The sequence below is a fragment of the Watersipora subatra genome, chromosome 7 (genome assembly GCF_963576615.1).
Source record: "Watersipora subatra chromosome 7, tzWatSuba1.1, whole genome shotgun sequence".
Taxonomy (NCBI): Eukaryota; Metazoa; Bryozoa; class Gymnolaemata; order Cheilostomatida; family Watersiporidae; genus Watersipora; species Watersipora subatra.
The window spans coordinates 6,063,797-6,078,885 of NC_088714.1; the positions used below are offsets into that span (position 1 = coordinate 6,063,797).

The 15,089-nt window shown below is 36.5% G+C and overlaps 1 protein-coding gene across 1 annotated transcript in view; it reads right to left on the minus strand.

The window, feature by feature from the left end:
• The window catches only part of LOC137400088 (1-phosphatidylinositol 4,5-bisphosphate phosphodiesterase beta-4-like), an 80,677-nt gene that overhangs the window by 53,866 nt on the left and 11,722 nt on the right, over positions 1-15,089 (minus strand). The window contains exon 3 of the mRNA XM_068086396.1: positions 6,982-7,171. Coding sequence (XP_067942497.1) covers positions 6,982-7,065 — 84 coding nt within the window. The 5' untranslated portion in view covers positions 7,066-7,171. The remainder of the gene's footprint in view (positions 1-6,981; positions 7,172-15,089) is intronic.

Genomic DNA, 15,089 nt, shown 5'->3' on the forward strand with positions numbered 1-15,089 from the left:
AGAATAGTAAAAAAACAAGATTAGCAGGACAACCTTTGTACTAGTTTATGGCCCTCGAAGAATCCGTCTCCACGGCATGAGAGCTATGCGCAGCCACTGTGCAGTCGCTGTTTCCTTGCTGCGAATTTGCACTGGCTTCGCACTGATCAGTGCGCAGTGATTTCAGTGCGAAGACGCCGTTTCCATGATTTGGAGATAGCGCAACTCCGAAGCACTGCGCATCTTGGAAACATAGTGAAAGTACAGCAGTGAACTGCAATCACACTAGTTAAGGTCAACATATATTGGGTCGATACATTTGCTGCGATAAAATTTAAAACATCGACCTTACTGAAAAATATTGCTCGTGAAAGAAAGCCGGCTTAAAAAGGTTGATCATATGGTTGCTATAAAAAATCAGCATCTATTTACAAAGTAATAGATATGAAAAATGAATGGACGCACAAGAGGATATGCCTTGTGAAAATGGCTTTGATCAACAAAACTAAAAAAGTAAAAGAGAACAATAGAAGCATACAATATAGTACCCTAAGACACTTATATTTCGCTAGTATTTAGTTTCGTGATTAGCATACAGAGTAAAATTTCGCTGCAACTTAATTTCGCAGCTCTGATGAGTGCGAAAATATAGTGAAGTGAAAATAAATGCAGTGGAACAAACATAATTGGATTCCTCAGGTCCAGTTCACTGGTAAGAAAATTTTTTTTCAATTTGGGACTAGTTTGTAATTGTAAACCGCAGGTAGAATTGTGTGGGCGATATTGATGATGCAATTTGATCGCTTGCTGCCATTTGTTTCTTGAACTATCAATAAACAAAGCTATTTAATTTCGCGTTTTCGCTTGTTCGTTATGATAGTTTAATTTCGCTCAAGAAATTTTCGCAAGAGGATGACTCCGCGAAAACTCGGAAGTTAGATGAGGCGAATACATAAGTGTCCTAGGGTAAGTCTTTTATCCATCCCATCCACAGTAGTTATTACTTGGATGTGCATCATAAACAGACTCAGATGCAATGGGCTCTATTAAAAAAGAACTAGTGAAGTCCAATGAACCACCTGACAGATATTGCAACTTTACATCATAGCAAGCTCAATCTTTTAGAAAACTGAAAATGTTTTATTCGTGGACAGTGGCTGATTATTGCTATTTTCATCCGTTTAACAAATCGCACCTCATTTTAAAACATCAGCACCTCGTTTTCCGATATATTCTCCTAATGATCTGTTGCTGTAAACAACAGGAAGATTATTCTTACATGCTAGTAAACGCTAATGTAGAACAGAACATGTGCTAAAGGAACTCGAGACACGAGCATACAAAGAGCATATAATCTAGAAACCTAAATCTTCTAAACAAGCGATGCTGTTACTCACTCCCTTCTCATGGTTTTCCTTTTTGATCAAGAATGCAGCAAGAGAAAAGGCTGCTGAAGAGCTATTACTATCCGAGCTAGCAATAATAAATAATTAATATGCTCATGATACGACAATAACAAAAGTGGAAAATCCACAAGGATGTCGTGGCCTTCACACGACTAAGCCGATTGTCATTGGTCAATCTATTTCTCAGCGCAACATATCGTTTAGTAGCGTCGTTAAGTGCAGTCACAGGCGATATCCATACTTCACTAAGAATTTCATCGGTGTGCGCTTTAAAACTTTTTGCGACTAAAGGGATGCATATAGGGGTATCTATATGGCATTCAAATTCCAATTGCGCACCTGCTCATAATCGTAGAATTACAGTAGTTTTGAAATGATTAGGGAATATGGATACCGAAGTCATAGAAGCCTCATTGGCAATTGAATTGGTAAACGAATGCTTCTTGATGCATCATTAAAAATCTGACTGATATCGTTGTAAATAGTTAATGTTTGTCGGCTGAGATAACTGAGTGCTAAAAATGTTTTTATTGGAGTCATGCCCAGATTCTCCTTTAATCGATAGGTTAATTAGCATGCCTTTCGCGTATCATTGAAAGCAGCGTGTAGAGAATAGCTCTATGTTTATAAATATGTGCTAGCCTAAGTGATTGCTCATCAGGTACCCAAGTCAATAATAAAGAGGTATCTGGAATCCAAAGCACCTGCCCATCAACCATTATATAGGCTGTAACTGTGTGCAGCTGTGGTGATTAAGGACAACTCTATGAAATCCCTGGCCACACTATTAGTAACTTGAGAGTCGTCATACATTATTATTTTAAGTAAGCTGAGTGAATGGCATAGAGTTACGTTTGATGTGAATCTTAGGTATTGTAGGTCAATATGACTTAGCTTGTTTTTACCACAACAACCTAGTGTCGTTATTTTCACTTTTCTTTGGACTCCAATAAATTTGGCCATTTTGTCTTAATTACGAATGAAATGCGCTTTTTGACAAAAATTTTCTTTTTTTCATATGTAGTAGCTGACTAGCGATGGAAGCACATGGCTTGCTCACTCCAGGAGCCTTCCAAACAAATTTCCATCTAACACGTCACACTCAGCGGCTCACTCCAAACCCGTTGTCCGCTGTCTGGTCAAGTGACAAAGATGTAAGTGTAAAATGGCTTGTATTTCCTTCTTCCTTCTTCCATATTTCATATAATATTAAAGCCTCGAAGTTCCATGGTGAAGGGTTCATTTGAGTTAGCCAGGGTAACACGCTTATTACGTCGTACTACCCTAGGACACTTAAGTATTCGCGGCATCTAACTTTCGCGTTTTCGCGGAGTCATCATCACGCGAAAAATTCATGCGCGAAACTAAACTATCATAACGAACTAGCGAAAATTCGAAATTAAATAGCTATGTTCTACACAGGCCTGTATTCACTGGTTGCAAGTTGGGGGGCTAATGTTAGACGACTAGTTATGAACATCTGGGGTGTGGAGAAGGAGGGGGGGGGGGGTGTTGTAAGCTCCCAACAGGTTTCTCTTATGTAGGGCCTCAGCCGGGCCTCTCACGTGAAGTTTTAAAAAATTTTATTGGCAAGTATCAACATTTTTCTATTTTTTGAGATTTGCTTTGTTTTAGCTGATGTGACTGACAAAACGTTTTAAAATTAAAACAGGCAAAACTTGTATGCAGTTAAAAAGCTCAGAAAGAAGACATCTTTTTCTTTTAAGCGTTTTAACAAAGATCATTTTTGCCGATTTTATTTCAAGTTCATTAAGTAGGATATGGGCAAGCAGATGTTTACTAAAACTTGATATTTTGCAAACCTTTATAAAAGTCGTTAACAAGAATATTTTGCCGCTGATGAAGATAATAATGACGCCTAAGAACTACTAAAAGTTGATGTTTGTATCTATGGCTTCGAATAAAGTGATATTCTACAGCGATAAAAACCTTTCTATAGCCGTTGGACTATGAAATTCCTAAAAGTTGGGGCGTCTTAGCCGGCCAGCTGTCCAAGGGAATACGGCCCTGTAGTTCATTGATATCCACAACAAAATCGTGATATTAGAAATGCAGATAATTTTGTGTGTGATTGAGCTCATTGGGAAATTTCTAGTAAATTCGTTAATACACCGAATGAGCAGCATGGCAAAGCAAATTAAGATAACAAGTTTTTTTGGAAAAGCCAAGACAAACGAAGAAGATGATGATATCAGTTTAGTCACCGATTTCGTAACTGATGAGGATGAAAGTCTGGTAGGTGAAGTCATACAATTAAATAATACTTATTGTAGTGATGAATTTTACTGCCAACCAAAAACGATAACAACCCTCACCAGGTCCAACCATGTTATACAGTTCTGGTTGTGATGTTGGTTGTTATCTATTTTCTTTTTTATGAGACATGTACTGTATTTGATTTTTTTTTTAATTTGAAATATTGTGAACTCAAAACGTGCCATGGCCATCGCTTGCTATAAATACTTGAGATCTAATATTGGTACCATATCGGTCACGACGGAAAGGACCGAGACGTCATTGATAGTCCAAGAAACAAATGGCAGCAAGCGATCACGTTGAATTATCGATTTCTGCCATACATTTATACCTGCGGGTTACAAATACAAACTAGTCGCAAATATAAAAACTTTTTTTACTAGAGGACCGGACTTGAGGAATCTAATTTGTTTGTTCCACTGTATTTATTTTCACATCACTATATTTTCGCACTCATCAGAGCTGCGAAATTAAGTTGCAGCGAAATTTTACTCTGTGTGCTACTCACGAAACTAAATACTAGCGAAATATAAGTGTCCTAGGGTATGTAGCCAGCCAAAATACCAGCAACATTAATACCCAGTATAATTATAGTGGTGGCAATAGACTACAAGGTATTAAAGGCGTATTATTACCTCCTCAGCTGCTGGGTTGAGGAACTCAATGTAGAGAATGACACACTTAAGGATGTGATCACATTCAGCTCTAGTAGATATTTAGCAGAAAGTATGGACATTTTTCTATCATTTGAGATTTTGTTGGTTGTTTTAGAAGATCTGACTGACAGGACGTTTTAAGATTACAATCAACAAAACTTGATTGCAGTTAAAATGCTCAGAAGAAAAGACAAGCTTCCTCCAAAATAACCTCACTGGTCACACTTCTTGTTTATACGGTCTCTTCCACATTGGCTATTTTATTTTGTATTTGCTCATGATTGTTGGAATAACCTTAAATATAGCCTCAGATACATTGCTATAGACGTCTTAAATAATTTAAAAATAGACCGGTTGGAATTTGCGCAGTTTTTTTTCTGAATGCTGTGTAAACATACATAGTACCCAATGCTGATGATTGGCTAAGGAATTGGTTAAACCTAAATAGTTTCAACAGATTCTGAATGATATAAAAAGGCGCATGAATGCCCAAATCTTAGAGACTGGTGGTCTTTAATTAGTAGTCTCTGGAAGAACTACTGTACGATCAGTTTGAATCCTTCCTATGAGAACCGCTAGAATAGAGATACTCATAAAGTTGCTCTTGAAGCCAACTGAAAATAACATATACGTGAAGAGTTGGCAATATAGATGTTTAAGAGTGAAGGTTGAGCTCTCGCTTGAACGCCCATCACTCTAATATTTATAGCGCTCCCAGGTTTACAAACAACATTGTATCAGAAAACGTGAAAATGTGCAGTCAGATTGGTACAGACCGGTACAATCATGATGTAACTGTAAAAATTATCCCAACTGTAGTAATATAATTTAGAACAGTCATAAGTAGTCATAAGTAGTCATTGAATACTAGCTAGTATTGAAACATAAATATTCAATTTGAAAATTGAATATCCATGTTTCATCATTGAAGTTTTATTAAATGCCCCTGATAGCTTGCTATTAACAGGCTATTAAATTTGAAATGCCAGTACTTTCTTTTAAACAGCCCAAACATCTAATAAAATAAGTTTTATAAAATGTTATACACAGGTTTTTTGTCATTAAAAATAACATTTTCAGATGAGAATGATCTTGCCATCAGCCTTTAAAAATGTACTGACACTTTAACTCTTATACGAGTTGTTCAATTTTGGCCACAGTTAATGTTATAGTAAAAAGAAACAATACAAACAGCTCACATGTTGAACACAGTCAAACCTCCCCGTACAATCACCACGACATACGGAGTGTTGACACGGAGTCATGGCATAGATTTAAGCAAATACTTTTCGCAGCTTTCAACCAATGCGATCTGATGTTCCTTAGGACATTACAGTTTTGTAAATTAGTACATATGTACGCAGCTCTACTTCACACATAAGTTTGGTTCCATGATGTTGCTCAAATAATATTGTACCATAATTCACAGTTCTTAATTATTAATAATATGGTAATTAATTCTTAATTAATTTCCATAATTCACCTGTTCTTTATTAACCTATAAAGTCATGGATCTTAAAAGAAGTTGGTGCCAGTGGCAATAATGGTAAAATGGCAATTTTTTTCCTTATCTCCTAAGCAGTACAAATAAAAAAATGTGAACAAACATATTCTGGTCAATCCTTCAAAACATCTCTAAAGCTGTTTTGCAATAAACAATAAAAGAAAAGTGCAAGTGATTCGCCGTAAGGAAGTCTGAAACTAATAAAATGGACGAACTTGTTGAAATAATAAAACCAAAATAAGATGGATAAAGCTAAAGGTAGACTAACTCTGTATCTCGATAGTGACCTCTGCACCAAAGCACCAACCGTCTCCTGCGTCAACAAGATTACACAACATGTCGCCTTCCTTTTATGAAAAGACATGATAATAAAACCTCTTTATTTACTTTGGTTTATGTAAATTAGGTTTTACATTTAGGTTTTTACACAGATTTATACAACACACTTTTTTTAGTAACTCGCTGAATTACCTCAAGTGTTTTTCGTTATTTTTTTTAGCTATGAAATGACTTATATGAAACACAATGTATTTCTACAAAAATATTTGTTTAAAAATAGAGTGGTTTTGACATATGAAACAAATATCGTAATAGACTAGCTCTCTATATGAAGATATGACTGTTTTATGATGGGTGAATGTGAATCTAATGGCAAGACTAACAAATGAACAGCTAGCCAAGTTTGTCACCATCAACCTTTTTTAACTAAAACCTTTTGAATAATGCTGTTAGCATATCAGATTACTTTTAATATAATTAAAAATGATATCCAAAGTTTGAAAAACTCAAAAAACAACCAACACTTCCAGGGCTCCTTAATTAAAACAACTCTCATTCATGTAATCCAACTATATGCAAATGAATGAAACACTACTAAGGGCAGTTACACAGGACTGAACAGTTTTGTCACTCAAGAAGATGTGCACGAGTTTTAATGAAGGCAGACATTTTTGTGTAAATTGATAGATTTCAATATGACACACAAAAAACAACCTCTAAAGATACTCAAACTCACTCTGAGCTGATCTGCAATATATTTAGCAGGCATTTATAGTAACAGAATAGATGTGAACTATCTATATAGAGTTCACAGAACAGAGTACCAAAAAAGAAAGGTAGAACAAATAGCTGTCGTGCAGCAGAAAACATTTGTATTTACCTCATCAACCCGGTGAAGAACCTCTCCATCTGTAAGTTTCTCAGGGACTGGAAGCTGCCAGTGAAATTCGACTCGCTTAGCCATGAGTCAGTTGATTATAAGGTGATGTCTAATTTCTACCTCTCCGTTATCCAGCCATCAGGCAGTATATCTCGCGTTACGATATCTCCAGAGGTCATCAACTCTGCTGCTGTAACCAATGAAAAATCTGTAATATTACTGTTTCTCCTCAATAAGACTCAACCTAAATATTCATTAAATGTATATAATATCCGGATTATCAGTGTATTCATAAGATGTATATAATATCCATATTATAAGTGTATTCATGAGATGTATATAATGTCCATATTATCAGTGTATTCATGAGATGTATATAATATCCATATTATCAGTGTATTCATGAGATGTATATAATATCCATATTATCAGTGTATTCATGAGATGTATATAATATCCATATTATCAGTGTATTCATGAGATGTATATAATATCCATATTATCAGTGTATTCATGAGATGTATATAATATCCATATTATTAGTGTATTCATGAGATGTATATAATATCCATATTATCAGTGTATTCATGAGATGTATATAATATCCATATTATCAGTGTATTCATGAGATGTATATAATATCCATATTATCAGTGTATTCATGAGATGTATATAATATCCATATTATCAGTGTATTCATGAGATGTATATAATATCCATATTATCAGTGTTTTTATATCTTTGAATGAGTCTACTATATTAGGAGCTGGGGCAGTCCATTGAAGCCACTCTTAGTGGTTAGGAAAAGGGATACCTTCAAGGGAATTCGAACTCACAATTTTGGGCTTGACAACTCAACACTCTACCACTAGCCCAATTGACCACTTTGGTACATTTAGGAATAACTGTAATTAAGTATATTCATGAAGATCATCATGGCACATCGTATTCCACGTGAATTACTTTCTTTAAAAGGGGACATTAAATGTGCGTTTTATCTCTAAAATGATATCTACAAAGTCCCTAGTTAGAATCAAGTAAGGATTAGTGAAGCCTCTGTCAATCAAAATGTTCCTTTTTTTCCTGATACGAAACAGACATGAACAAACATTTAAACAGATTTAACAGAGCTTCAAAGTATAGTTATCCGCTAATTCAATTGGCTTATATCTTTTATCTCGATCGCTGAAATGTGAACTTCCTTAAACATTGACTTGCAACAAAATTCCCATTACAGTTAATTGTTATCATAAGATTCACCATGTCTTACTCTGTTGTGTTGTAGGTGCAAAATATGTGGAAATGTGATTACAAGCTCTTAAAAGCTCAAAAACGAACAGTTAATCGCAGCCACACGAGACCGCCGTAGTTTGGATTCTCTTTCCAAAACGGCTCAAATGTGATGTAGTCGTGGGAGATGGTTTCTGTTTACACTTTCACGCAACCTTATTCGTCGAAATATTTTCACAAATATACTTCACGCATTCAATAAAACCATGTCTATTGTTCTTACGCGTCTCTTTTATCGTCATTGTAATGCTGTCACTTTTAGCAGTGATATCTTATAACTTACCGTAAAAATTCATTTAATTTTTTAACCTTAGCTCGAAGGAGTACATATCATTGTCTGATAATCAAGACGAGCCTGTTGGTCACCTGTGATAATCGAAAAGTGCTGCAAAAATTATTTGCAAAGTATTGGTTCACATGATCAGATTACGACTTGACGATTAGTTCAAGCCGAAACAAAACTGTAAAGTAGCGAGCATCTATATTTGATCCGGGGTCTTCGGTAAAACCCGAAGTGTTTGTCATAAACTAGTGCTACAGTAAGTTTGATATTGAGCTTTTTATTGGCCTTTCAATTCACGTGAGAACATACGTGACAAGACAATAACCAAACTGTCATGACTACATCAGAGAAATAAAGAGATTCCAATCTACGGCGGCTTTGCGTTTTTGAGCTTTCAAAAGCTTGTAATCACATTTCCACATATTTGGCACCTACAACACAACAGAGTAAGACATGGTGAATCTTTTGATACCAAATATCTGTAATGTGAATTTTGTTGCAAATCAAACTTTAAACGCATAGCGCTGAGAGCAAAAGAAGGATTGTTAAGTATTGACTAAAGCCTGGTTTCCATATGATAGCACAACGATCGCGAGCGGCCCAGTGATCATGCTCAATGCATTTTTTGGGCTGCGACGTAGTGTTTCCATAGCGCGCGTAGGCGCCATGCTTGCATTGGACAGGGTGGGACAGTGTGGACAGTGTACACACGTCGCGCGAATGTCGTGCATTGACGTTTCCCCATCGCAGCTGGCCGACGCAAGAAGTTGTGCGCCTTGCGCTGTCATATGGAAACTAGGCTTAACTGAACTACGTAAAATGCGAATGCTGGAAAGTTGCGAGCGCTGACACATTCCTGCCTGAGAGCGATTAAAAGATGGTAAATCCATTAGCAGTATGGAGTAAATAGAGTGCACATGCCTGAGAGGCCATGTTGATATTTTCATTAGAGTGCGGACTGAGCTAATTAATGGCCGTAGTTGAACTCTAAGCTTCCATAAATATCACTTATTACATAAATGGAGTTGGATATATATAATATAACTATCAAATTAAATCTGCTCTTTGGTTTTCCAAGAAATAAGAAATCTCATCAAGACATTCTCCTATGAACTGCTAACAACAGCTCAACTACTGGGCAAAGTATACCGCACTAACAACTACTCAGATGTCTAACAAATAATACTCAGAAAATTTCATAACTGTTTTTTGTGAATATTCCTTCAGATTATAATCATTCCAAATGACCAGGAGACACCAACTAGCGAACCTCTGATTGAGCTACTAACCGGGAGACACCAACTAGCGAACCTCTGATTGAGCTACTAACCAGGATCACCAATAGCCAAGATAGAATGAAAACAAGCCATACGAATGACATACAGCTACTCTTACTGCATAAGGTGGGCATCGTATGTCTACTACATTTTGGCTTGTTTTAGATCGCAAAAAAATTAATGCCATTTTTATTATTTATCTAGAGAAAATAAATTCTGTCTTTCAATTGTAATCACGAACTAAAGCATAGGCCTACAGGTGTTGATAAAACTGCTATGAAAGCGTGAACGGGGTGTGAAGGTGATGTGCGTCCTTCTCAGCTTGCACTTTACCTATCCTGCTATACAGGCGACCCTAAAGAGATTCCTCATTGACTTTTAAAGCTCCCCATAATGTATAACCACAAACCTTAGTGAATGCTGACAAGTAACTTCAGCAGGAAACAGCCAGTGCTGAGGATTAGTACATCTAAGAAAAAGTGAGATACAGTTTTGTAGCTTTAAAGACCAAAGCTTGCATCAGAAGGTAATAATTCACACAAACCTGAGTCAAAGCTAGCCCAGCATTGAACCTATCTAAAAACTATCATAAGTCTATTTACCATAATAGACAGGCGGATAACAGACGGCTTCTGTAACTGGAGTCTACCACAACCCATCCGTCGTTCATGAAACCGTCCGGCGGTGTCCACAGAAACGCTTTTACAAACTTCCTTTCCTCAAGTTTAGATGGTAACACAGCCGGAAGTTATGCTACGCGGACAGTCTCCCACGACGCATTGATATTTCAAAGGGTGGAAAGCTAAAGTGTGAGAGCATACTCCGCAAGTCAGTAACCGGTTGACCGGTCTTATAGTTCTTGCGTGGTATTTGTAAGCAATGAGAATCGTATCCCTTAGTGTATCTAGCCTCGTAATTAATTATAGTTCTATATGCATATTGATTTCTGGACCCAACTGACCGTATGTCTTCGCCAGCTCGCCATGGCAGCACAGGTGATATAGCAACATATATCTTTATTGACACACCATGTCAGCACTGGTGATTTGGCAGCATATATCTTCCCTGACACACCATGTCAGCACTGGTGATATGGCAGCATATATCTTCCCTGACACACCATGTCAGCACTGGTGATATGGCAGCATATATCTTCCCTGACACACCATGGCAGCACTGATGATATAGCAACATATATATCTTCTCTGACACACCATGGCAGCACTGGTGATATAGCAACATATATCTTTGTTGACACACCATGGCAGCACTGGTGATATAGCAGCATATATCTTCACTGACACACCACGGCAGCACTGGTGATATAGCAGCATATATATCATCGCATGTTAAATGAGCACAAATGTCAATCTCGGTATTTGGCTTGTAAGGCGTTCTCATCGTCTGTATATGGTAACACCGAAGATCGATAAAATTATAAGATTTCAATCTAATCCAGACCAGTAACAACCAAATACATCGGCAAAATGATGTGGAAACTGTGATCATTGAGAGGTAAAATTTTAGAAACTTTGGGAATACAATGTAAGTCTTAGTGCTTTAATTTCTGCAGGGATCAATCATTGAATATGGAGAAAACGTAAAGGGTAAACAACTATCACCAATGCCTAATGCTTATTTGGATGTTTTTTTTTGTTGCGACTGGCATCACTTGAGTAATGCGCTGTGTTTCTAAGCTTCAAATAGGTTAGGAGTTGCTCACCGCCGACGAATTCCTACCCTACTATTCCAACGATATGGAGCCGCACTATCGCCTACAGATCTTTCCAAGATTCACGGCGAATGCCTTCACACAAAGCGGAATGGTGTCAAACGCGTTCAGATTTTACCATTTCCATGATGTAGAGTGAAAGCAACTCCAAACCCATTCGAAGCACGAAAATACGGTGATTACCCTAGGACACTTATGTATTCGCGTCATCTAACTTTCGCATTTTCGCGGTGTCATCCTCTCGCGAAAATTTCATGTGCGAAACTAAACTATCATAACGAACGAGCAAAAACGCGAAATTAAATAGCTTTGTTCATTGATATCCACAATAAAATCTTCATATTAGAAATGCAGGCAATTTTCGTCTGTGGTTGGGCTCAATGGGAAATTTCTGGTAAACTCATTATAGCTAATACACCGACTGAGCAGCATGGAAAAGCAAATTAAGATGATATCAGTTTAGTCACCGAATTTGTAACTGATGAGGATGAAAGTCTGGTAGGTGAAGTCATAAAATTGAAGAATAATTATTGTAACGATGAATTTTATTGCCAACCAAAAAAATATCAACCCTCACCAGGTCCAACCACATTATACAGTTTTGGTTGTGAACAGACACATTAAAGACAGTGCTGCTACTTTAATTATCTGTATAATCACGAAAATCTAAATATTGATTAGCTATAATGTCATCAACAGCTAATTACCTGTTTTATGACTCGCGGGTAGTTAATGAACTCACAGAAAAATGTTCGTTTTTAGATTAGAAATTCTCAAAGAAAAGTTTGAAATTGCTTCGTTGTTTTAGGCTGATTTTATAGAGAAATCTTCGGACAATACAAACAGTCAATTTCATAAAACTCTTAAAGACCGTGGGTTATGTGGTCAACGAATAATAAAATCAGGTTACCACGCTGAGAAAGTCCAAAAATGCGTTTATGGCAGTGGCCCCTAGATAACGCATTTATGCGTTTATGGCAGCGTAAGGGTTATAAAGTTTTGGTTGTGAAGTTGGTTGTTACCTACCTATTTTCTTCTTCTTGGGATTAGATTGTGCAAGTCACGGTGGGTGGGAGGGACCTAGACGTCGTTGATAGTATAAGAAACAAATGACAGCAAGTGATCAAATTGAATTATCGATTTCACCCACACATTTCAACTTGCGGTTTACAAATACGAACTAATCCCAAATTGAATTTTTTTTCTTATTAGCAAACTGGACCTGAGGAATGTAATCTGTTTTTTCCACTGCATTTATTTTCACATCACTATATTTTCGCACTTATCAGAGCCGCGAAATTAAGTTGCAGCGAAATTTTACTCTGTGTGCTACTCACGAAACTAAATACTAGCGAAATAAAAGTATCCTAGGGTAGGTGACTGTACAGGCTGATGTTTAGCACCTATCAATGTATACAAGGATACATGTGCAACACGCTTCTTGATATACAGTAGACGCTCCTATAATGTATAACTCCTACAACATAAATTCCAGATAACGTACTAAACTTATGTGAAGTTTCTGCTTCCTACTACGTAAAAAATTCTATATGATGTAAAGCGTCAAGTCGGTGAAATTCTTAAATTCGATTTGAATGTTAATCCATCTCGATGCATTTGCGAAAGAAAAAATGACATGCGTATAGCGTTATATCTATTAGTGTATATATACAACTTTCGCGACATTCTAGTTCGTAGTGATAGATCATCGGATGTGTTGATAAAACAGAGAATAGGTAGCTGCGCAATTGTTCATAAATACACAGAAGATCGAATGGTGCAGGTGTTACAGCGCCCGTCTACCAATCTGAATGTGACGAGTTGGAGTATCGTCAAATGTTCTCTTTTATCCTAACCTTGACTGCAGGATACAGATAGACGACCAACAAGTAGTACCACTTTTTATATTTAAAATATTTTATTGTTTTGCTTTATTGTCGACATATAAAGTATTTGTTATTAGTTTTACTTTGCAGAATTTACTTTGTTCTTTTAAGAAAAGCAAATCGTTGTAAATGAACGTCTAGGATGTGCAGTTTCCATCAACTTATTGTAAAAATTACTGCAAGCACGGTCTATAAAACCGGTGAGATTGATAAGGAAAGGATAAACATTGTTAATGCAAGCCGATAATTCTGCAGTTACGGTACAGCTCACAAATTAAAAGAGTTAAGTCAGTCAAGTGTTTCCGTTTTGCATGGTCTAAGGGCTGAGTTTGGAAAGGTCTTGGAACGGTTTAGGTAATTTACATGTGTTTTACTGTTCCGATAATGTAAAATCCCTATAACGTAAACGTTCCAACGTAAACATTATTTACATTGTAGGAGCGCCTACTGCATATGGCAAAGGCATAGGTCTCTGCTTATGTCAAATTTAATTAAAAACATTTTCAGATCGCTTACGACTCATTGGCTAATTACCTCTACAATGAGCACAATTTCTGCATTTAGAAAATATACTAAAAATTATTAGTGCAAGAGTTTTATAATTCATTTTACGATTAGGCACACTCCTTCACATAAAGCATGATAAAAAAGATAGAAGATATACTCATCCTTGGTAGCAACTAAAGCAATGATACAATGTCTCTAGCCAATGTTGGTGCGGTAATACATTGACCTATATAGCCTCCATTTCACTAGGAATAGTCACCTCTATATTACTGTCTACGGAGCATTCTAAAGGTATGTCTATGACACGAACTAACCTGAAGACTAGATGAACCAAGATCAAGCTCACAAAATCAACTGTCACAAAGTGTCAAGTATCTTATACATGTAAAGTGTGCCCTCGGGTTACGATGTCCCTGTTATACGATTTTTCGCCTTGCAATGTGGAACGCACAAATGTACAAAACAAATAAATCGTTTCTTATTCATGAATAGTTAATAAATTACTCTATCATATCTGTCTCTTAATAACAAGAAACAATTATCTGCCTGCGTTGAGTCAATAAAACCATGTTAACAACCCATCCTGAGCGTAGTTTCGCTTTGCTAAAACTTATTTTTATCGCTATTTATTGTAAGTAATGATCAGTTGTGCTAGACGCATTACAGCTCTGATTTTGTACTAATTTTAGATCTATAGACTTAGATCGTTATTGATCAATAGTACTACTGAAAATTATTAATCACATTTTATCAGTAATAATAATGCTGTAAACTGTAATAATGTTGATAAATTGTTCGCGTCGGATATGCTCAAGGTCTTTTGTTGCAAAAATGGTGGAAAGCGTTCATTCTCATTTGCATTTGTAGTACTTTTCATGGCATCAGCTGATGCAAAATTTTATTATGATTAATTTACCATCAAAATATTTTTATAAATGTTATGACTATTTATACGTGCCCCTGTCAAATACTAGGTTTCACGGAATACGTAATTATGTCCAGATAAAGAAATCAATTTGGTCATCAAAGAGATAATTATGCACGTATACTGATTACTCATGATAATCTCTCACGGTGCACGGGACTGCCGAGTCTACTAGTAATATATAATATATAACACTAGTATACTTGTA